At 26.3% G+C, this 25,965-nt stretch overlaps 1 protein-coding gene across 1 annotated transcript in view; it reads left to right on the forward strand.

Annotated features, from left to right (window-relative positions):
* The window catches only part of LOC100208869 (DNA-directed RNA polymerase II subunit RPB2), a 54,991-nt gene extending 30,695 nt beyond the window's left edge, over positions 1–24,296 (forward strand). The window contains exons 13-21 of the mRNA XM_065793692.1: positions 4,876–4,972; positions 5,980–6,074; positions 7,141–7,391; positions 8,417–8,506; positions 8,587–8,694; positions 14,561–14,674; positions 14,746–14,906; positions 18,931–19,126; positions 24,013–24,296. Of these exons, the coding sequence (XP_065649764.1) occupies positions 4,876–4,972; positions 5,980–6,074; positions 7,141–7,391; positions 8,417–8,506; positions 8,587–8,694; positions 14,561–14,674; positions 14,746–14,906; positions 18,931–19,126; positions 24,013–24,117 (1,217 nt within the window). The 3' untranslated portion in view covers positions 24,118–24,296. The remainder of the gene's footprint in view (positions 1–4,875; positions 4,973–5,979; positions 6,075–7,140; positions 7,392–8,416; positions 8,507–8,586; positions 8,695–14,560; positions 14,675–14,745; positions 14,907–18,930; positions 19,127–24,012) is intronic.
* Positions 24,297–25,965: the final 1,669 nt, after the last annotated feature.

Raw genomic sequence — 25,965 nt, forward strand, 5'->3', positions numbered from 1 at the left:
CTGGTCTGAAAGGTTGATCAAATTAAAGAACATTGAAAGTCTAGAGAAGAAATCTCTGGACATGCTGGTGACATCAGTTTCAGCAAGTGCGTTGCGGTCAATGAAGGTTGATATTGATTTTCTGTTCAACAACGATCCAGCTACCTGGAATGATTCCCCAGAATACCAAGAAGGAAAAAATTTAGTATATTCATTGAAAGTAGTAAATGATGCTGCCGAACGATCTGTGGCTTTAAAGTCGATGTTTAATGAATCGATTACAAGGAATGAATCTGAAATGCAGAGGTTAATTCAGGTGGTTGAGGATCACAGAAAGCGAGTGCCAGATGCCAGAAAGTGTACTCTGAAGAGTTATAGTCCTCGCTAGCATTAACATTGCACGAACTATAACATTACGATAATTAAATGTTAATTGCTCATATGTTTTTTTGTTTATAATTTGTATTTTAATCAATGACAAAGAGTCAAAAATCCTAGTGTTTTATTTTGGAAAAATTCTGATATAACAAAAACCGCAGAACTTTAGTCGTATTGCAGTATTTTATTTCATTAATTTCTCTGCTAATAAACCAGTCTAAAGTGGATGTGGATTGTAATTTGTATTCAAAATTTAATATTTAGAGATAATTAAAACTGATCAAATCTGAAAAATCTAATTAACCGGGTTTTAGAAATTTGTGGAACTTTGTTACTTTTTCCATGTTTTTCACATTTTTCGTAAAACTTTATGGTCATTGAGCACCCCCTAAACATTATCTGATTGGAAAGATTTTTTGCACAGTTAATTACTATGTCAAATGGCACAAAATAAACAACTATGCAATCAAATCTGAAAAAAAAATTTTTTTTGGACAGCCCTAATATACATATATATACATATATATATACAACTTGTTTCTCCGCGCAGCGACCTTGTTCGTTAAGGTTCGTGTTTCGGAGTTATAGAGTTGAGAGAGGGTTATAACCACAATTAAGTAGCCTCCTCATCTGTAGTGGCCTTCTGGACCTTGGGGAGGTGAAATAACAAAACAAAACAAAAAATATGTATATATATATATATATATATATATATATATATATATATATATGTATGTATGTATATATATATATATATATATATATATATATATATATGTATGTATGTATATATATATATATATATATATATATATATATATATATATATATATATATATATATATATATACATATGAATTTAGAAGCAGAGTATAATGTTTATTAAAAGTTAATGATTTTATTTTAGGTCAAACAATCACATCTCTTGAAATGGCTCGTAACCTTAAATCTAAAAGTCTAGACTGTAAACCAGGATGGAAGTTTTGTCGCTCATGTATTTAGTTTTTGTCAAATTGTGATGAAGTTTCTGATAATGACATGGAGTGTGAAATTGATGATGGTGTATCATTTGTTGAAGGTAAATCTTGTAATAAACAACTGTCAGACAACTCTTTAATATCAATTGGAGTCTCACCAATTACAGTTCATGGTGTCACAAAACATCAACAAGTTGTAACAGCAAAAAGAAAATTAGTCAAAGCCTACTCAAAAATGGAAGAAGGAGTAGCAAGTGCTTATGGAGTAAATATAGATAACTTAAGTGTAGCCTCAACTTTTCCCAGTCATCCTACAGATAAAAAAAAGCAAATGATCTTGATCACTTGACAATTTTAATGAAAAAAAAACTTAAAGTTGAACCATTTAAAAAAAAAGGTCAAATGTTAACACTTACACCTGAATCTTGGTCTAGAAAATACACTTCAGAATATTTTGAAGTTTCTGAACATCTTATACGACGTGCTAGGAAACTTAAAAGTCAAAATGGAATTCTTGCTATACCTGATAAGAAAATAGGCAAAAAAATACCTGACTTTCTTACAGCTTTGGTTCAAGATTTTTTTCAACAAGATGAACATTCTAGAATTATGCCTGGTAAAAAAGATTGTGATAAGGTTAAAAGTGGTCCTCCGCAACAAAAAAGATTATTGTTAAGCAACCTTTATGAGCTATATATTGATTTTAAAAGTAAATATCCTAATTTTAAAATAGGATTTTCAAAGTTTTGTAGTTTGCGTCCAAAATGGTGTAATAGTGTGGGACCAAATGGTACACACTGTGTATGTTTGTATTTACCATCAAAACTCAATATTGCTTGTAAATGCTATCTAATGGAATGTTACATACAAAGATTTAATGTCAAAATTAGTTTGTGATACAAGCAATAATGAATGCATGGTTCATAGATGTGTCAAATATCCAGGTTATGATAACTTAAAGGCATTTTTAGATGAGGAGTTAATTGAGATTGACAAAGAAGAAGAAGTTCAATTTAATCAATGGCAAATTACTGATAGATCACAAATAATTACTCAGACGGGAAACTTATTTGAATATAAAGAAGTAGTTGTTTCTCACATTAATCAACTAACTTCACATTCATATATTGCTAAATGCCAAACTCACTATTTGAAAGAGCTAAAAAGTAATTTAGGTTACAATGAATGTATTATACAGGCAGATTTTGCAGAGAACTATCAATTTGTTATTCAGGATGAAATACAAAGTTATCATTGGAATAAACAACAATGTGCACTACATCCTGTTGTTATATATTTTAAGGAAATTTCTAAAACAAATATTCAGCATAAGTCATTCTGTTTTTAAGTGATGACAATGATCATGATATATTCTTTGTGTATGAATTTCAAAAGAAAATTGTAGAGTACATTAAAGAATATTTAGTTGGTATCGATAAAATTTATTATTTTTCTGATGGATGTTCTGCTCATTATAAACACTATAAAAACTTTATAAATCTATGTCACCATAAGGAAGATTTCAAGATTACAGCTGAATATTTTTTGCAACCAGCCATGGAAAATCCACTTGTGATGGCATTGGTGGTGCGGTTAAAAGAATAACAGCAAGACCAAGTTTGCAAAGATCATTAGAAAACCAAATATTGACAGTTGGTGATATGCTTGAGTTTCGCATCACCAATATAAACACAATAATATTTTATAAAATTACCAAAGAAACAGTTAATTCAAGGCGACAGCAACTAAAGGAGCGATTTGAAACAAGAAAAACTGTTCCAGGTACCAGAAGTTATCGTCATTACATACCCATTTCAAAATTTGAAATTAGTTTTAAAAGAACAAGCGAACATCAATGTGTTGACAGATTTATACTGTCAAAAGCAGTAACGTCTGATGTTTTAATTGTACCAAACTTAAATGATTTTGTTGCATGCAAGTACGATTCCTTTTGGTAGGCATGGTTACAGAGATAGATATTACAACAAATAATATTCAAATTAAGTTTATGCGCCCTCATGGTCCTTCTCAAAACTTCATTTGGCCACAGAGAGATGATATCTGTTGGGTACCATTGTTGAGTTTAATTGCAGTAATCTAAGTCCCAACAACAAAATCAGGGCGAACATATAACATTGATGTTAATGATTATAACACTATAACTAATAAATTTAAATTTTTTTTGAGTTTTTGAATTTTTAAATTTTGTATATAACTTTTGTTTCTTGAACAAGTGCTCTATTTGTATTTTATAGCCTTTTTTTTTTTTAAGTTTATTTGTCTTAGTTTGATAAATATGAAAATAATATTTTATAAGTAATAAATTTAAGTATATTTGAAGATGTTTTTATTTTTTCTATTACCTTTGAAACTATAATTTTTTAGGATCAGATTCTATAAAATTACAAAGAAAACAGAAACAGCTAGTCAACAACAACTAAAAGAACAGTTTGATGTTGTCATATCAGTTTCAGTTACAAAACTGTCAAATTACACCTTTTTTTTTCTCGTTTAATTTATCAAAATACCTGGTTTTCAGCACTAAATTTAGGTAGATTTGACCATGTTTTTAATTCTGTTTTAGAAAAGACCACTTTCCCATTCTTTGTAATAACTATAACTTAACTATTCAAAAAATCAGCAAAATCTGAGACTTAAGGTTGCATGCCCTGGATGTTTTCACATGGAATTGCCCTTTACAGCAATAAAAGGACTAAAAATTAGTTTAATTTATGCCCGTCTTATTGTGCTATTATTTATACTCACTATTATGTGGATAAAAATAGTTATATTTGTTCATTCAACATCTGACTACAGCATCTTAAAACAATAGTCAATGGGTGATGGATAAAAAGATTTAATCTAACACATGTCAATATTAACCACATGTCAAAGTAACTCTTATTAAATTACTCTTGTTATCTTATTAAAATCATTGTACTTCATATTACTCTTATATACTATGGTATGGTATATACTATCATATTACTCTTGTTACCTTATTAAAAATCATTTTTTAAATATTAAATTTACCAAAATAATGCTTTGAACTAGGACCAAGTTAGTCGCAAAATTATGAGAAAATATTTTATTAGTTTTATTCACAAAAACTATTTTAATTTTTCAACATTAATAGAATTTTAACTTATAATAAAAATAATTATAGACATACTTAAATCAGAACCAGTTAGCCTGAAAAATTTCATTCTCATTAATCCTTCTAATTTTAAGCTAATAACAATAAAAAAAAAAAGAAGTGAATTTTGCTATCTGTAAAAAATGCTTTAGCTCTTTCCAATTGCTCTATAAAAAAATTAATTTGTTAACAAAAAGAAGTTGTACTTTGCTAAAAAAACAGTCATTACCAATCATTTTTAACTTCTTAAGAACAGACTAAGTAAAATAACCATTCAGTTCAGAAAAGTATAGTCACTACTTAAAAATGATGAGACAATTGTAAATATTAAACATTAACTGCAGTCTGCAGTATCGATATTAGATTATATCGTATATATAAATACTAAATTTATCAAATGTTTAGGGATTAATTCGATTGTTGCCATTGCTTCTTACACTGGATACAATCAAGAAGATTCAGTGTTATTAAATGCTTCTGCAATCAATAGAGGTTTATACAGGTATTTATTTATTGGTTATTCTATTCTAAATGTTAAAAAAATTTTTCTAGACTCCTTATGGATAATTTTAGATTTTACTGACACTTTTTGATATTGTACATATATATGAGGAAAGTAAGTCCTGAAAATTTCAAATCGATATCTAAAATGTCATTCTTGAGAAAACCTTAATTAAATAGTTTTGCATAAAATTTTCCTCTTTTTACTTGAACTAATAAAATTTTCTAAAAGCCAATCTTAATAATGAGTATGTATGTCTTTTGCATTATACATTATGTTTTCTTTTTTCATATATTTTTGTATATGTTATTATAAACCGATTGCATCCATTTATATTATATTAAAAATGTGTCCAGGTAATAATGCAATTATAAAAATGTAATTACAAAATTAAATATTTTTATGTATGTTTAAAAAAATATGAAAAAAGAAAACATAATGCATAATGCAAAATACATAATGCAAAATACATACATACCAACTATTAATTAGTTCCAAAAGAATAATTTATTTACTTAAATGAACAAATCATATAATCATAAACTAATTTAGAAATGTTATACAGAAGTTATATTGAAAATTCTATTTCATAAAATACTGATATGCCAGTTTTCAATAACAAAAATAATAACTTGAGCGAAAAAAAAATTTTTTTTGTGTTGAAATTTTATGAAAAAATAAATATATTTAATAGTGTTTTTTCAAAAACTGCATAAGATATTATTCTGAAATTTTCAGAACTTGTTTTTCTTATATGTGCCTAGTTAATAAGTTTTAGCAGATTCTGAGGTGGACCACAAGAACCTATTGCTCTATTTAGCATTGAATGACACTTATGTTATTATTTTTTTTTATGTAGGTATTTCTTAAACATTAAAGCCCAATTTTAGTTTATTAATTTAAAAATGTTTTACTTATTGAACAGTTTTTTATTGTTTTTAAACAAAACAAGATTTATTAAAATTATAAAACCCGTTTATCATTAAAAATATTATTTGAATATACAGATCAGTATTTTATCGATCATATCGAGATGAAGAATCAAGGAAAGGATTAGATCAAGAAGAAAAATTTGAAAAACCGAACCGAGATGAAACAACCGGTAACATAAATTTTGTTTTTCTATAAGTAATTTCCTACCTTTTGTATCTAAAAAGATTTATTTTATAAATATACTAAAGTTGTTTTTTTGTTTTTGCATGTAAGATATTTATTAATGACACTTTTTATTCATATATGATTAAATTTTTCATTTTCATTTTTAAAGATAATAAAAATAATATACTCTGTTATAAAATAATAGAATAGATTTTAGAATTAAAGGATTTAGTTGATTCTATTAGTTTTTTTTATTTGAATTTATAACTGTTTACTTTGATGCTGAAAGTTAACTGTTTTTTATTCATTAGTTATGATTTTTTACCTTTATTTCTCAAATAATCAGTTATTATTAATACATGTTATATACTGTATATATTTATTATATTATTGAATATATATTTATATAATTATATTTACAATAATATTGGAAGCTTTTAAATGCAGATGTACTTTTTGGTTTCTTAGATCTTGATTGACATCATCATCAATTTTGCTTAAATTCTTTAAAAGGTTTATTTAAGCTTTTAAAGAATTTTTTAATCTTTATAACTTAAAATTTAAAAAAACCCAGCTATAAAATAAAAATACTGTGAATGTTGTCTGATTTAAATATTTTGATTTGAATATTAAAACAATAATCTGTTAGACCAATTATTGAATGTTCAATTAAATGTTATTCAACTTTATATTCAAGCATTTTTGCTAACTTACATTAAATAAAACAAGTTATAATAGAATAGGTTAAAAATAAGTGGATGCAAGGGTTTTATTTTAAATGGCTCCAATGGCTTTAGATTAAATAATAATTTACCATCATAATATTTTGTAGGATTTTATAAAACAAGAAAAAGCAAAATAAACTCAAAAATTAAAATAATTTTTTTTTTTAATTTGCAGTGACATGACTTTATTGTGTTAATTTTTTAATAAATAATATTTTTTTTTTTAATCTTTAATCATTCTGTAAGTTAATTTTTTTAGATTATTATCTTGAATATTTATTTAAAATTTATATATAAGATATTAATTTTTTTTTCAAATCATCTTTAAATCTTTCTTACATTTAGGTATGAGGGCGGCAATATATGATAAACTTGATGATGATGGTCTAATACCTCCAGGCTCAAGGGTTAGTGGAGATGATGTTATTATTGGCAAGACTGTCACATTGCCAGATGATGAAGATGAAACTGATAGCCAAGCTAAACATTTTAAAAAGAGAGATGCAAGTACTTTCTTAAGGGCCAGTGAAACTGGAATTGTCGATCAAGTCATGCTTACTATAAATGAAGAAGGTTATAAATTTTGCAAAATAAAAGTGAGTTTATTTATTTATCTTTTTATCCCTTATCTTCAATTAAATTGGAGGTATTATATCATCATTTTATCTAGGAGAAAACCTCCAATGTAATTGTGGATAAGGGTAAGATAACCTCTTAGACTATCAATAATAGTTTTCCTAGTGGTAGTATCAACAAAAATACTTAGTTCTAATCTGAAAAATAGATGAACACTAAGAAACGTATTTATTTTTAAAAAACCGGTTCAACCCTTTCATAATACTATATTTTAAATAAGAAAGTATATTTTGTTAAAGAAAGAAAGTAGAATTTGTTGAGCCTATGCAAAGGTATCACCCAAACCATCCAAAGGTATCATCTAAAACATTTAAAAGTGTAATCTAATCTTAACCTCATAAGTTTGGAACCCAAACCAGTCTTCATATTTAAAGGTATAATCTACATCATAACCACATTTGTACGCATACACATACACCATAATCAAGTTTGTAACCATGAACATTGAACTTTAAATAAAAAAGAAAAAGTTTTTAAATAGATTTTTTTTTTTGTCAGAAAATGCTTACATCATGCAGTCTTCTCCGTTTGAAATTAAATGCCAGCACACAAAAAAGCACTGGCAGGATGGTCATTTTTAAGTTAGCCTGTGCAATTTAAAAAATTCTTTTTTCTTCTGCTATTTAAATTAAAATAAAAATAGCAAAAATAAAAATAGCTTTGAATAATTACTAGATAAAGTAATTAAAAAAATAAACTGATTAAAAAATTTTTTCATAAAAGTTGAACAAATGAATAAAAAAGTTTTATTGCAATTTAAAATAAAACACTTTTATTTTTTTTGGCAAGTGTTTTTTGGCAAGTGCGGACATGTGGGCAAAGGCAAAAAGACAGCGCAAAAGTGCTGACTAAATGGAGAAGACTGATCATGTTTTACAATGGTTATGATTTATTTTTATTTATCATCATTTTGTTGTAGAACGTTTTTTTTTTTTTTTTTTCATTTATTTAATGTTTTTTTATGAGATGATTATTCTTGGTATAGGTTCGGTCAGTACGCATTCCTCAAATTGGTGATAAATTTGCAAGTCGTCATGGACAAAAAGGAACCTGTGGCATAACATATAGACAAGAGGTAAATAGAGATTTTGATTTTATTAGTATTTTTTATTATTTCGAAATTATTTATGTAAAGCTGCAGTGATTTATCCTTAGGATATGCCATTTACATGTGAAGGAATTTCCCCAGATATTATCATAAATCCACATGCTATCCCTTCTCGTATGACCATCGGACATTTGATAGAATGCTTACAAGGAAAGGTATTTTGTAATAAGTTTCTTTCTTTATTATTTATAACTGTATAAATTGTCTTGTTACTTATAACTATATAAGTTTATTTTATATTCTTTATTTTAAATATACAGTCTTAATTTGACTTTTATAACCATTTTCTCAATTTACAACCATAAATGCAATAATAACTACGCAATAAGGTGCATCTTGAGAAGGTATCCATAAATAAGTATCCCAGATACATTTAAATAGTACTTTTTTAAAGTAAAATCTTCTAGGGTAAAAATGTCCTGTGTTTACCCCGGGGAATTAACGGGTGATGCGGAAGTTATCGGACAAATCCTAATTTCATTATTTGAGCATAATGATTAGTTTTAGTGGTTTTATACGTAGGCATAAACGTTCTATAAAATATAAACTTTATTATTTGAAACACAATTATTTAAAATGATGTTAAATGCAGCTGAACGAGAATCTTTTCGAAAGCGACTAAAAATGTTTTTTGTAAATAAACCTAATATAAAAAAAAAAAAAATCGTAAATCATTTTGAAAAGGAAGGATTTGCTCGAAGTACAATATATGATAACCTAAAAAGACTTGAAACTGTTCAATCGTTTTCTGATAGAAAGCACCCTGGTCGTCCAACATCCTGGACTAGAGAAAAGAAAGCCGAATTAACGAGACTTGTCAACAATCCAAAAGGGGTCAATCAGAGAAATATAGGTATTAAATTCGGTGTAAATCAATCGACAATTGGTCATCAGTTAAAAAAAATGATTATTAAATATAGAAAACGTGAAAAGACTCCAAAATACACTATAGAACAACAAATAAAGGCAAAGAAAAGAAGCAGGAAACTAGTTAACCAACTCTATAACACAAAATCGCTTCTAGTCATCGATGACGAAAAATAATTTTGTTTTGCAGGGGACAACATGCCTGGAAATTCTGGATGCTACACAAACAACAAAAAGACATGCCCAGAAAGTGTTTGTTTTATAGGAAAAGAGAAATTTCCAAAAAAATTATTAATGTGGATAGCCATATCTGACCGTGGTATGTCCGAGCCATTGTTTCGCACTTAAGCGAAACAATGTAGCGATCAATTCATCAATCTATATTAATGAATGTTTAGAAAAATGACTTCTTTCATTTATTCACAAGTATCATGGAGACTTTAACTATTTATTTTGGCCAGATTTAGCAAGTTTTCATTATTCTAAAGATTCTCTAAATTGGATGGACCAATATGTCTATTACATTGATAAAGAATCCGATCCCCCAAATGTGCCTCAAGCACGACCAATTGAAAATTTTTGGGGACATTTGGCACAGAAGGTTTGCGAGGAAGATTAGCAAGCTTAACAGAGCAAGTTTTGATTGATCGCATTAAACTAAAACTACAAGAAATTGATTTAAACTTTTTACAGTCGCATATAAAAGGCGTCAGAGCAAAATTGAGATCAATTGCAGATGGTGGTGTTTTTTCATATAAAAAATAATATATTTTTATTAAAAGATAAATGTTTTATTTTAAAAAAATATAATAGTAGTTTGTTTTTTTATTTATAAATAAGTTATTGACTTTTTATTTTGTCCGATAACTTCCGCATCACCCGTTATGGGACACTTAAATTCATAATTATCTTTGGAAATACAAGTTCTGACTCAAAATCATTTTGGGAACTGTCAGATCTAAATAACTTATGTGAGAAAAAAAATCACAACTAGATATTTATTAGCATACAAAATAGTTAGTAATTACCCTGTTTCAGTCTTTTTAATAAAGAAAATCTGCTATGTTTTTGCACCCAATAAACTGAAATATATTGTCATCGAACATGGCCATGCATTACTTGTCATAAAGTTATCAAGAGCAATCTTTAGCATTGCATATTGGTGTTACCCACACTAGTAAAAAGTATATATATGGCATTCTTATGTCTATATATATTTTGAAATGTTTATTCAAAACATTCGTAGAACTTTCAAATTTTTCTATTTTAAATAGGAAGTTCTTAAATTTTTTCTTAAAAATTTTTTATGCATAACGGTTTTAACTCAATTTAAAATCACTATTTTTAAACTATCTACTACTAGTTTATATATATATATATATATATATATATATATATATATATATATATATATATATATATATATATGTATAAATATATATATATATATATATATATATATATATATATATATATATATATATATATATATATATATATATATATATATATATATATATATATATATATATATATATATATATATATACACAGTACTGTGAATAAGTTTTAGACCACTTACATTTTTTCAAAGAATCCCGGAGAATTCTTCTCTAATATTTAAGTTTGTAGTTCTAAATTATAAACTTATTAAAACACATGTATCTCACACAAAGTATGGAGCAATTACAAACTTTTTAATGTCAAACTTCATAAAAAAATCTTAATATTTACTACGTCCTCCTTTTGCCTCAATCCCAGCCAATATTCGCCAGGGAATAGATTCATACAAGTTAGTTATAAAATCCTGGGGTATGTTGTGCCATTCTCTTTGAAGTACTTCAAAACATTCTTCAGCATTTCAGGGAGCATGTTCGACCTTCTTTCTGTCCAGGTAATTCCAAATATGCTCAATTGTATTCAAAACTGGACTCTGGGGAGGCCAGGTTATCAATTCCAGTACTCCTTCCTCTGCCATTTCATTTAAATAATTTTTTACCACTCAGGAACAATGTTTTGGGTCATTGTCCTGCTGCAGAATAAAATTTTGACCTATTAGTCTCATTCCGGATGATACAGCATGATGCCTTATATAACGTTCAAGTTATATAACGGCATGATGTTCTTATATTAACGTTAAGGATATAACGTTCCCCGGTGAGTCGCCCCCCTATTTTGATCAAATCATCAACTCCAGATAAAGATAAACAGCCCCAAACTTGTAAAGAGCCTCCTCTGTGTTTAATAGTAGGGTTTAAACACTCTGGCTGATAGCCTTCTTCAACTCTTTTTCAAACATATTGGCGTCCTTTTGTTCCAAAAATTTCGAATTTGGAATCATTGATGTAGAGAACCCGATTAAACATTTCCTGGGCCCAATCTTTGTGTTGTTTTGCATATTTAAGTCGTTTTTCTTTATTGCCACACCGTTACAATGGATTGCAACACACCCTCTTAATCCTGATTTAAGTAAGTGGCGATGAATAAAAGAAGAGCTGACATTTTCCCCAGTTGCTGTGTTAATATCTTTTGCCATCTTTTGCCAAACAAATCCCTCATGTTTCCTCATAAATTTTGTTTATTTATTCAAAATAATAATTCTTTCAACTTTTCTTATATATTATTAAACTTAAGTACGCTTTGAAAAAATTACATAGGAAAAAAGTTGTAAATACAAATTTGTCAAATTATACAAGTGGTCTAAAACTTATTCACAGTACTGCATATATATATATATATATATATATATATATATATTTTTATTTTTTATTTTTTTATTTTTGAATGTAGACATCATGTATGAGAGTATGTAAATTATTATTTTATAAACATGAATAAATACGAATTTTTCTTGATACTAAATTTATTTTTTAAAAGAAATTTTCGCTGGATTGTTGTGACATGCGTCTTCAGCTTAAAAGTTTTTTTTTTTTTGTTTATATCTTATTTTTAAAACGGCAGTTCTATTTTATGTTAATTGGATGGTTTCATTTTTTTCTGAAGTAAGTGTGCCATAAATGGTGTCCAAAATTTTGTTGGCACATATTGTTCCTCATCTAAATTGATACCGTTTTGTTGAGGGGTACATGTATTTCGAATCCTCATCTAAATTGATACCGTTTTGTTATGGTGGTACTGTATTTCAAGTGCCTCACAAACATTCCTATCAAACTTTTTTGCATCAACTTTTAGAGTTCTGCAACTGTCCAAGTTAATTTGTTGTGTACAATGTCTCATGTGTGTGGCTAATGAAGATTGTTCTGTTTTATTTCCTATTGTACTGTTTTTGTGTTGTTGCATGCCTGTTTTTATTTGCATTTTTGGTTTCACCTATATAATTTTTGCTACAATGGCATTTAATAAAGTTAAATACCTTACATAATTTGGGAGACAATAATGGTACCCAAGGTAATGAAATCGTTTGATACGTACTGGTGATATTTTCAATGTTTTTAGTAGTGATTTTTTGTTCTTTCGTTTTATTTCTTTTATGATTTTTATGAGATTGGACTGTTTGTAGCCATTTTCAACAAATACTTGAATATGAAATTTCAGTTCATTTTTTATATGTTTCTGACTGCATACATTAAATGCTCTATGTACGAAACCCTTGAATATTCCATTTAAAATTTGTGGGTCATGGTTTGATGTTGCCTTAACTAGAATGTTAGAATGCATTTTTTCTGTGTATTTTAAATTCATATTTACCATTTTTATTATTTATTATGTATGTCTAGAAAATTTAGTGTTTTTTTGTTATTTTCAAATTTGATAGTATATTGTATTTTTGGATGCTGTTAATTAAGTATTGTCCTAAATTGATCAGCCTGGGCAATATTAGGGACTCAAACATGACTGTCATCTACATATCTATAAAATGACTTTAAATCAATAAGTTAGTTGTTTTTCAGCCCTGTATTAAGTGTTTTTTTGTCAAGATGTTGAAGAAAAGATTCAGTAAAAACTACCATAAACGAAAGACCTATTGGACCTGAATTTTCAAGTTCATAAAAAACTTTTAAGCTGAAGACCCTGGTCACAACAATCCAGCAAAAATTTATTTTTAAAAATAAATTTAGTATCGAGAGAAATTCTTATTTATTGATGTTTAGAAAATAATAATAATAATATATATATATATATATATATATATATATATATATATATATATATATATATATATATATATATATATATATATATATTAGGGATGCAACTTTTTGGTAAATTTTTGGTTTCTCCAGTTTCCAATATAAAAAACAGATGAACTTTGGTTTGAAAGTAACTTAAAAGCCATTGGTCTTATTTAATTTTTGAAAAAGATCACCCACCATGACCCTTGATTACACACTGGCTCCCATATATCAGTAAATTTTTTGAAATATATCAATCTGGGTTTTGAAATATATCAATCAAAAGAACCAAAATTTTATAGTGATTTCAAAATTCATAATCTTTTCTACTGAAGCATTTTTTTTAAAAATACCACGAACAAAATGTCATAAAAAACGACCTTTTCAATTTTTAGTTAAAAATTGTTGTTTTTTGTATATAAAATCTAAGTAATTTATTTGAAACCATTATTATTTCTGAAATCTCTATGAAATTCTGGTTCTTTTGAGATCCAGGTTGATATACTTTTGAAAAAAAAAAAATTCACTGATATATGGGAGCCAGTCTGTAATCAAGAGTCATGGTGGATGACCTTTTTCAAAATTTAAATAAAACCAATGACTTTTCAATTACTTTCAAACCAAAGTTCATCTGTTTTTTTATATTGGAAACTGGAGGTACCAAAAAGTCACATCCCTAATATATATATATATATATATATATATATATATATATATATATATATATATATATATATATATATATATATATATATATATATATATATATATATAAACCAGTTAATATACTAATATTCTTTATAAAAAAACTCAAATAATTAGCCACTAAACTAAAATAACTAGTTTTATTAAAATAATTTTTTAACATGCTAAAGTAAATTTAAGTAACCATACTAAAATAATCAATCAAATACTGTAGCTATAACATGGTATTAAAATCAATAATTCAATTGTCAGTTGTTTTTTTTGTATATATATAAACTTTTTTTTTTTAATTGTATAAAAAATCAATTTTTTCTAGGTTTCTGCAAACAAAGGTGAAATAGGTGATGCAACACCATTTAATGATGCTGTCAATGTACAACTTGTTTCCAGCTTATTACAAGAATATGGTTATCACTTGCGTGGAAATGAGGTTTTATTATTTTTTTTAATTCTATATAAAGAATTTAAAAAAAAAAGGAATTAGAACATTTTTTTTATTAGGTTTTATATAATGGCTTCACAGGACGCAAGTTGAATGCTCAAGTTTTTCTTGGTCCAACTTACTATCAGCGCTTAAAACACATGGTTGACGATAAAATTCACTCACGTGCCAGAGGACCAGTTCAAATTCTTACAAGACAGCCTATGGAAGGTCGATCAAGGTGAATAGTTTTTTTTTTATTATTATACATTTACTGACATAGACTACCCCTAAATAACTTTTTAGTGATTAGCATTAGGATTAAATACATCTTATTACTTCTTTTGTTTATGAATTGTATATCTTTAATTACCTCAATACCAAATTAAAATCTTCTGATGTATTTGATACAATCTTTAGTTTGTCATTGTTTGTAATTTATCAACATTTTTATATTCTTTGATAATCTCATTTAAATATTTTGTAACATTATGATATCTTTCTTGTGGTAGGCATTTCTTTAATGAGACCATTATGACACTGTACAAGAATGGATTCTTTTCTTTTAACTAAACATTTAACACAATTTTTGAAAATAATTCCATATGTTTCGCTAATACTTGAAGCATCCACTAACAGTTTTCTATTTTAGTCATAGTAACAAACAAATAGAATATGTACCGCTAGGACAAAAATAAACAACAACATGACTTTCAATTATTATAGTTGTTCTTTACTATTTCAATGTGTGCAACACTTTTGTTTTGACCTTTTCATTAATGTTTTCAACACTTTCCTTTTACCATTTCATTAATGTGTGCAACACTTTTGTTTTGACCTTTTCATTAATGTTTTCAACACTTTCCTTTTACCATTTCATTAATGTGTGCAACACTTTTGTTTTAACCTTTTCATTAATGTTTTCAACACTTTCCTTTTACCATTTCATTAATGTGTGCAACACTTTTCTTTTAACCATTTGTTTTAAAAACAAATAGAAAAAATTTTAGAGGAGAACTATTACAATTTAAAGATCGTTGATTTCCTGCTATGTTGCTTTGTATAAAATCTAACTATATGTAATTTATAAATTTTATATATATATATGTAAAAGTATTGCAGATGAATTAGTGTTGTTACGACTTTAAAATAACTTGAATAACTAATATTTAAGTTTTTCAGAAAGTGAAGGTCAAATAGTAAAATATTTGATGTTCTTAATGCAACTTCGTTTAAAAATAAATTTTTTCTTCTCAACATTTTTTGTTCAATGTCACTTATGTCTTAAATTTAAGCTAATGGCTTCATCAATTTTTTTGAAACTTTTCTTATTTTTTGTATGGGTTATGACTGAAAAAATTAAAAAACAAATATATTGCAAAAATATTTTTAAATTTGTATTTACAGAAAACTTTTTGGAAATCCGGAAAAACTATAAGTAGAAAGAAATATCCAGAAATCTGAATATATCCAGAAAACAATAATCCCTAAAATTAAACATTTCAGCATTTCGAGAATATCTTTAATATTTTTTTCAATTCTGGATACATAGTGTAATATTTTTTTTACTGATGTTTCTCTATTAGGTAAAAAAGTTTTAAAAATATTGTGAAATCGTATGAATGTCTTACAAATTTTATGAAATCCAGGTCATTTACAGATTTTTAGAGGTCAATATTTATGTCAACTTTTTTTTGCCTGAAATTTTGAATAAAGATTTTTCTCAAAAAAAGGAATCAAGTTTTAAAATATGAAACCAAACAGATGACACTTGATTCAACCGACTAGATGATTTAATATGGAGCTTTCTGAAAAACATCAATAAAAAGTATTTATGGGGGCTTTTGTTGTATTGATTGATTTAAAAAAAATTTATTTAACTAGTTATTTTTGCTAAAGTTTTTTATGAAAGTTTTTTGAGTGATATTATCAACACGATATTACAAGCATTTAGATTTTTATGTTTATATGAAGCTTTTTATTTAAACACTGTAACTAGTAATTAAAATCCCAGGATTGTCTAATATCAATCCCGGGATTCCCTAAGATTGAACAATACAAAAACGTAATAAAAATATGTATAAAATAGCAACAATTTATGTGTCTCAAAAAAATAATTTATAAATAGTATATAGTTGTAGTATTTATGTTTTTAGTTGTAGAATAAAATAGTTATCGAAAAGGTTTGATTTAGAGAAAAAAAAAGTGAAAATCTTCGCATATATAAAAAAAAGTGAAAATCTTTGCATATATCATGTTCGTTAGTTATTCTGTTCTATTCTGTAATTCTGTAAAATAAACTTTTTTCTGTTTCCTAAGTTTAACTGAAGTTAAACTCAAAATTAAATAAGCATGACATTTGTGGATTTTACAATTAAAAGTTCAGCTGTTTGGAAATATTTTCTACAAGATGAGAAAAGCCAGATAGCGATGTTTAAATTTGCAAATCGCAAGGAGATTTTAAAAATCAGAGGTGGTTCAACAAAGTAAATATGTTGTCTGTGCATAATGTGAAGGTACTTTTCTATTTACGAAAAGGAAGATAAAACACTTCATGGTACACTTGATTGCGTAACGACATCTGACAGACTTTCATTTAATATGATTTGTTCTTCAACAGATTTACGTGCCACTCTAACTTCTATGGCATTTAGAAGTAAAAAAATAAGATTAGATTTAGTTCATCAAATTAAAATCCGCAAGAAAAAGGAATTCAGGGTAGGAGAGAGGTTTCTTTGTCTTTTGACAAATTATGTAAATTAACTGTAAATGATGTTCTTAATAAAAAGAAAGACTTTGCAAATCAGCCAGAATTTGAAAATGAAATTTCTGAAAGTGATTTATCCAAGAATAACAAAATTGAGGGAGATTTACTAGTCTAGAATCATGAAAATATAGTACCTAAAATTAAACTAAATGAATTTCATTATGGAACAGTCATAAAAAAATATGCAAATTGATACTTATATTTAGCCAATCACCTACCAAAAATGACTAAAATATATTAAGGCTGAGTTTTAAAAATAACTGTCTTTAATAAATAACTGCAAGACACGGTGGAGCAGCCTTCTGTTAATGCTTAAACTATTTTAGAAAGTAAAAAACTGGTACAAAAATCATTAATTGATATTTACTTAGTCTTAGATAATTCTATAGCTCTGTCACATGATGAAGTGATGATATTATCAGAGATTATTACAGCTTAAGTTCTCATTAAAGCATTGGTTGAAACACTTTGTCACCGAGATGCTAACCTATTTACAGCCATAGCAATTAACTTTATGCTTACAAAATTAAAAGATGCTGGCAATAAAATAAGCAAAGAAATGTGTGCAGCTTTAATGGTTCGTATGCATGAACGCCAAACTCATGAGTAGACTTCTGCAATACCTGTGTAACGATCAAATCTCTGTTGAAGTCGATGATGAAATAGTTACAGTGCCTTCTTCATTTAAATGTCAGAAACTTTTGGTAAAAATTCTAGAAAGATTAAATGCTTCCATTCCGGCTCTAGTAAGAGCGTCTGTTGATTCAGATATGCTGAATTTGATTAAGGAACCTGAAATGGTACCTGAGTCTGTAAATAATCCTGTTGTAATTAATCCTGATTGTGTTATAGATGGACAATCACCAATGCAACCAGTTAGACATGAGAAATTGTTATCAAAAATTTAAAAAGAAATACTACTTGAAAATGGTGGTACACATGGCAATTATTTAGAAAGAGCTTATTCATATCTAATGGCATTGAAACCGACAAGTGTCGAGGCTGACCGGGCATTTTCTTCCACTGGGATATTTAATACAAAAAATCTTAACTGTTTAGACAATGTAACTTTGGACACTTTGTACTTCCTTAATTTACATTTCGAAGCGCATAAAACATAATATATTTCCTTATTTCTAGCATCATTTTTTAACATTAATTCACATGTTAAATTAATGTTTTTCTCTCTTGCAATAATTTTAAATTAAAATATTTTTTTCTTAACTGCCTTCATTTAATAAATATATTTTCGGTTAAAAATGTACTGTTTTTATTCCATTTAGTACTATGTACATGTTATACTGTTTTTCAATCTCGGGATCAATCCCAGAATTGATGTTTTTCAATCCCGGGATTGAGAAAAACCTCTAGGGTTGCAATCCCTAACTGTAGCAAAAATACCTTTTTGTTGTTTTTTTTATTTTATTTGACCAGATAATTTATTTCTTTTCTAATAAATAAGATAATGGTCATGATGATTTATCTTTTAAATATATAGGGATGGTGGACTTCGTTTTGGTGAAATGGAGCGTGATTGTCAAATAGCTCATGGTGCTGCTCAATTTTTAAATGAGCGTTTGTTTGAAGCATCTGACGCATATCGTGTTCATGTATGCAATCTTTGTGGGCTTATTGCTATTGCCAACCTCAGGAATAACACTTTTGAATGTCGCAGTTGCAAAAACAAAACTCAGGCAAGCTTAAGTTTTTTTTTTCCTTTTTTCTTTTAAAAATTTTAAAAAAAGCTAAAATAATTTATATAAATTAAATTCAGACTTTTAGATCAGTTTTTTTTTTAAACAAAGGAACGCAAAGCAATTTTAAAACATGGCGCAATTAAAAATTTTAGAAAAATTTACTTTTGGAAATTATTTGTTACTTATGCTTAGATTCTTTAAATGTTAGAGAACAGTGATTATATAATAACAGAGGGTTTGTTTTTCGAAAAGCAGTGTGTACTTTTTAAAGACTAAAGTAACAACAAAATATGTATATAATATGTCATGTCATTGATGCTATTGATGATGCTTTAGTACATCTATATATAAATAATTAGGGAAAACAAAAAAAAAATTGTTTATATTTTGTTGTTCCTAATATTTTTAATAATTGTTATATTATAAATATAGTAAAAATTAAAGGCTGTATATATTAATGTATATAAGTTTAAATTAAGTATTATTAATGATTAATATAGTAAGAATTATTAATATAGTGAAAATTAAAAGCTATATGTATATTAACTTAAAGACTTTTATAATTTTTTGACCCTCAAAAAACTAATAATGAGATTTTTTATAAAAATTTTGATTAATTATTTAATTAACGAACTGACTATCACACAGACAAATAATTAGTAAAATGAAAGAACTGTTACAAGCTGTTACAAGCTGTGTAAACTGTTACATGTAATAAATATTAGTCACATACAACATTTCTGCTCAGACAAAAAAATCTCTAATGAGAATTATAAATAAAAAACATAAAAATTAACGGAATTAATCACTTGACGAATAAAGATATAACCGGCATGGAAATTTCATATCATGCCTGCACCACTAAATAAATAACATCTGCAAGACATATGAGTAGATGTTTGCAATAGCGTTGTTTTAGTGATTTTATCACATTTTGATCTAGTGGTTGCAACAATGGTGTGTTATTATTATGTGTTATTAGGGGGAAAAAACATTACTTTAAAATTCGGGTTATCTGTAAAATTATTCTCAGACCCATGGCAAGTTGCACTATCTACTAAGAGAAGGGCTTTTACGAGAAGGTTTTTAGTTTCCAAATGTCGAGTTACTAAAGGTATGAATATATTATTATACCAATTGTTAAAAAGTGTTTGTTTGCCAAGCATTTTTGGATGATTTGTAATATACTGGCAAATTCATATTTTTGAAGCAATATGGAGATTTTGATTTCCCTCTCATCATCAAATCTAATTTATGCATACCTGTAGCGTTTATGTGTGGCATAATTGTTACTCTTTCCTTCATTGTGTTTCTTCCAGCAGGGGATTTTTCAAAATTTGTAACATTAGATTTATTGGGCAAGCTTTATAGACGAGACCAGTTTTGTCGCAATTATATATTTGTTTAGGCAAAAAGTCATTTCAGCAATATAATTTTAAAATTTATTTTTAAATGAATAAGCTAGCTCCACATTGTAAGAGATACTCATCCACAAACAGACAAAATCTATAAACCGTGGCATTTTTAAAATTTTGTTAACCATCCATCACTTGCAAAAAATGTTTCAGGTCTACATTTTATCTATTTACTTTGAGTGCTTTTAATTTTATCATTTCATTTGGAACTAAATTGTTTAATTGTCTCTGCTCCAAGAACCAAGAAAACACTAAATTGTCAATTTCACTATATTTTATTGTCTTCATCTTACTCTGATTTACATACGCTTCGGTTTTATATTCTTCTAAATTTTCTTTATTTTCTTTTACTCTACTTATTGTAAATTTAGCAACTTCGTTACCAATGCCCTTTGTTTTCTCACCATTTTCAATGTCCTCTTAAATGGATAGTTTTTTCTAAAATGGATAGTTTTTTCAATGTCCTTTAAAATGGATAGTCTTTTAACAATATTAAACATCTTTTTTTCTTCTGATTCAAATTTTATGGTTGAATTTAAAGCACGAAAATATTAATTTATTTATTATCTAACATAAACTAACAGAATTCAAGTAACTATTCTATTTAAGAGAAATTCACTTCAATACTGACAGCACAAAACACAAACATAATTTTAATTTTTACAACTTTGAGGTTGAGTTGATTAATATATTAATCAACAAAAACAAACAAAATTCAAGTAACTATTCTATTTAACAGAAATTCACTTCAATACTGGCAGCAAAAAACACAAACATATTCCAATAACAAAATTTTTTATAACTTGATGTTGTTGTGAATAGCTGATTTTACTTCTGAATTAGCCTAAACTTAACTCGAATATTTAGCTTTAAAAAATAAGTTATACAGAACAGTTGAACTAAAAACAGTTGCTTGTATAGAGGTTGCTTATAAAGAATGTTGCTTATAGAGAGCGTTCACTGTACTTTGCGACTTAATCATATATACAACCTTGCTTGTACATTCAATAATAATATAAATTAGTAATTTATAATATATATAATTATTTATAATTTATATATAAATATGTATATATATATATATATATATATATATATATATATATATATATATATATATATATATATATATATATATATATATATATATATATATATATATATATATATATATATATATATAAAAGTAGAAAATCACTTTACAAAATTTTTTTTCATTTTACATTGTGTTTCATCAAAAGATTCATCAGGTTTCTGATGAATCTTTGTTGATGAAACAGTGTAAAATAAAAAAAAAATTAGTTAAGTGATTTTCTACTAAAATATAATTGCTCTGTTCTTTTAAGAACATTGAGCACTCTACTGTGTAGAATACATTTTAAAGTTGTTTAAATGTATGTATATATATATATATATATATATATATATATATATATATATATATATATATATATATATATATATATATATATATATATATATATATATATATAAACAGAACTTTTATAGTTCCGTTAATTTTTATGTTTTTTATTTATAATTCTCATTAGAGATTTTTTTGTCTGAGCAGAAGTGTTGTATGTAACTAATATTTATTACATGTAACAGTTTACACAGCTTGTAACAGTTCTTTCATTTTACTGATTATTTGTCTGTGTAATAGTCAGTTCGTTAATTAAATAATCAATCAAAATTTTTATAAAAAAATCTCATTATTAGTTTTTTGAGGGTCAAAAAATTATAAAAGTCTTTCTATAAAGATGAAAAGAAATTAAAAAACTTAATTTAAACTAATTTAAGTTAATATACATATAGCTTTTAATTTTCACTATATTAATAATTCTTGAATAATCATTAATAATACTTAATTTAAACTTATATACATTAATATATACAGCCTTTTTTTGATAAAATTATTAACTACGCTTATATGATAATAATAATAATTATAATAAAATATTTTCTTTTGCAAAATAAAACTAAATTTATTTATTCTGCACAGTTTAGTTAGTAAAAGAAATAAGTAGAAATATTTTATTTCTTTTCTAACTAAACTGTAAGTTTAGTAAAAGAAATAACAGTAAATATTTTTATACCCTTTTTTTCCCTATAAGAAACTTTTTTTTTATTGAAATTGGTTCAAATGATTTGCTTATATAGAGCGTTCATTGTATGTACATTAGTTCCGTTATTAGAGTTTGAAAAAACTGCAACTTTGCCCTTTTATATTCCAAACTAATATACGTTAAAAGTTTTTAGTTTTTATTTTGAAAGTGTCTTTATACAAGAAACTTTCAAACAGTGAACTTTGTAACAAGGTTAATTTATAAAAAGGTTTTTAATCTCAATAATATCACTGTATATATATCAATAGTAAAATAGAAACTTGGGTGATTATGTCAAAAAGTTCTTTATCTATTTTTTGAACGATATGATATGAGTCTTTGGTCGTGAAGTTTAGAAATTTTTTTCTTAAAGTTACTACATAACTTTAAATAATTATGTGATATATTTAAATAATTATGTGATATATTAGACATTAGCTATGTAAATCAATAGTTACCTAATACTTTTGCAACTAATATCTTGAATACCACCCATAAAATTCGGTTTTTTTTATCAGCAGAAACATCACATTTGGCCTGACAATAATTGAACGCGTTGAATTTTTAAAGATTAAAAAATGTACCAACGCAACGCAACTATATTAAAATTTTTCTCTCTATAAAAAAAGCGCTCTCAGCTTTGCATAACTTTTTAAAATTTTTGTGAAGCTGTGTTTGATGTTAAATAATCCCCAGGAAAATTAGTAAATTTAAAATATTTTTATCAAAGTGTCATATTTAACAACATCGAATGGAAAAATAAGGTTTTCTAAGTTTTAAAGTTTTAAAGTCTGAGCCCTATAAACAGAATATGCGTTGTGTGAACTTTACAATATTGTTTAAAAAAAAGAGCTAATCTAAACTGTTTAATGGATAATAACTTTTTTGACATTATTTTTAGAAAATATTTATACTATGGATACTTTCAATCTTTTAACTTTAGATAAGTTTAATAAAACCCTTGTTTGTGAAATAAAATACTGCATAAAATTATGTAGTAGACCGTATTATATACAGTATACATTTTAGATGCATATGCCTATAAACACTGTTCATTAACGTTTTTTAACCATAAATAGGACTTAAATGTTGTAAATATTAATATTATTTAAATAAATAATTGTTTAAAAAATAATAATTTTAATAGCATTATTTATATACTAAGACTAGTTAGGATAGTCGCAGCGAAATGTACATACATAGATAGTTAGGTTTCGGACCAGTTAAGTCCAAATTAATTATTAATGTATTCTTTATTACTGTTTTCTCTTCTTTATTTACTTGTATGGAGTATATGTGTGTGAGTATATATAAGTATATATAAATGGACACACTCATTTATGCTTTTTTAAATAAATCTTAGGTTTCTCAGATACGTATACCTTATGCGTGCAAGCTTCTATTTCAAGAACTTATGTCTATGAGCATTGCTCCCAGAATGATGGTAGATGGAAACAAATCTATATAGACTATATATGGCTATTACTTTGAAGTAACCACATTAACCAAAGACATTTCAGTCAAGCAAGTCATTTCAGTTGTTTTTTAACAACTTTAATCTCAGAATGGTTAGACGAGTATAATACGAATGTTTGTGTAAAATGTCTTAAATATTTATTATAAGAGAAAGTCAAATAATTTTTAAAATTTATTCAATTACTATACTATTACTGCTCTCATTTGTTCGATTATTTACATAGGCTTTTTAGATAAATTTTGTATTTTTATAATTTTATTGGATACTTGTAGTAAACAAATATACAATAAAAGTATAAGATAAGATAACAAATAACAATATTTCGTGTTAACAAGATGTTACAATAAAACACAGGTCATTGCAAATAGTGATTCACTAATAAAACGCAAATACCTAAATAAGATAGGGGAAAGTCCGGTAGCCCCAGACACATCCCATGTACAGCTTAAACTAAAGAAGCTATGTGATTTTAAATACTGTAAAAACATTATCTGAGTGAAAATATAGCATATGCAAAATATCTATCATAATATGCAAAAGCGATTGTCTGAAAGTGCAAGATATTGTTTACACCACCGGAAGTGCTACGTATAATATTTGATTTGCATATTAATATATCTAATTTTTATGTAAACTAAAAACTTTTTATTGATTAAAGATGCATTTGTATTTACAATATTAAAAAAAAAAAATCGTTTTATACTTTAATTCACTAGTTTTAAAACTAGTATTTGTGAATGAGGTATAATCGGGTGGAATCGGACACATGTTTGGAGGGTGGTTCCGGGCAACTTGATTCGTTTACATATTAAAATTGAGTAAATTTTTTTATATAGATAATAATACATTTTATATAATACACAAAACCATAATAGTAATTCATTTATTCCCAATACAAAGACCTCAGATTTAAAAAAAGTGTTTTTAAAGTATTTATTTCCATCAGTAAAATGCTAATGTTTATATTTCTAAATGATGATTTTTTTTTATTCCCATTCCTTATATATCAAAGCCAATTTTTAATAGCAATTTATTTTTAAATGCATTGAGAGTAGTTTATATCTTATTAATTATATATCGTATTTGTGTCACACGGGTAAAATCATGGTTAACCTATGTGTCCGGGGCTACCCTCCAATTTTGAAACATGCTTTTTTTTCTAACATTTTTTCTTTTATGTTTTGTATCTTATTAAGATACACGATAATTATTTTTTTTTTGTTTCTAATTCAATATATAAATGTTTGTACTTTTAAAAAAGCCTTTTGACACTTTGTTTTTTTTGGTACATATGCACAATCTATTTTTTCTTTAAGTGTCCAGGGCTTTTTCCTTAAGTGTGCTTTTTTCTTAAGTGTCCGACTTAACCCTAAAAGAAAAAAATAAGTAAATAAAAAATAATAAAAATATGAAATAAGTTAACCACGTAATAAAAGTAAGTTAGAATTGAAAAGTTAACCACAATTAAGTAGAATTTCATAAATATTTATTTAGTAACACCAATAAAACAGACTTAATTGAAAACATATAAAATGTAAAGATGAAGAAATAGTTAAAGTGATAAAAATGTAAAGAGTTTAGTTAAGCGTAACATTTTAGGTAGAAAGACTTAAAGAATAGATTCTTGAACCTTAGGATGGGATCTGATTTTAGGGTGTTCGGAAGGGTGTTCCAAGATAGGATACACTGGTATATAATAGAATTAACTACATGTTTACTTGTCTGTTTTAGTGGGATAGTTAAGTTGTTGTAAGGGACTGATCTTAGGTTATGCCCACATGTTGTTCTACTATAAAGTAGTTGTGAAATATATAAATTAGAATATAGAACTAAATAAAG

The sequence above is a fragment of the Hydra vulgaris genome, chromosome 03, assembly GCF_038396675.1.
Source record: "Hydra vulgaris chromosome 03, alternate assembly HydraT2T_AEP".
Taxonomy (NCBI): Eukaryota; Metazoa; Cnidaria; class Hydrozoa; order Anthoathecata; family Hydridae; genus Hydra; species Hydra vulgaris.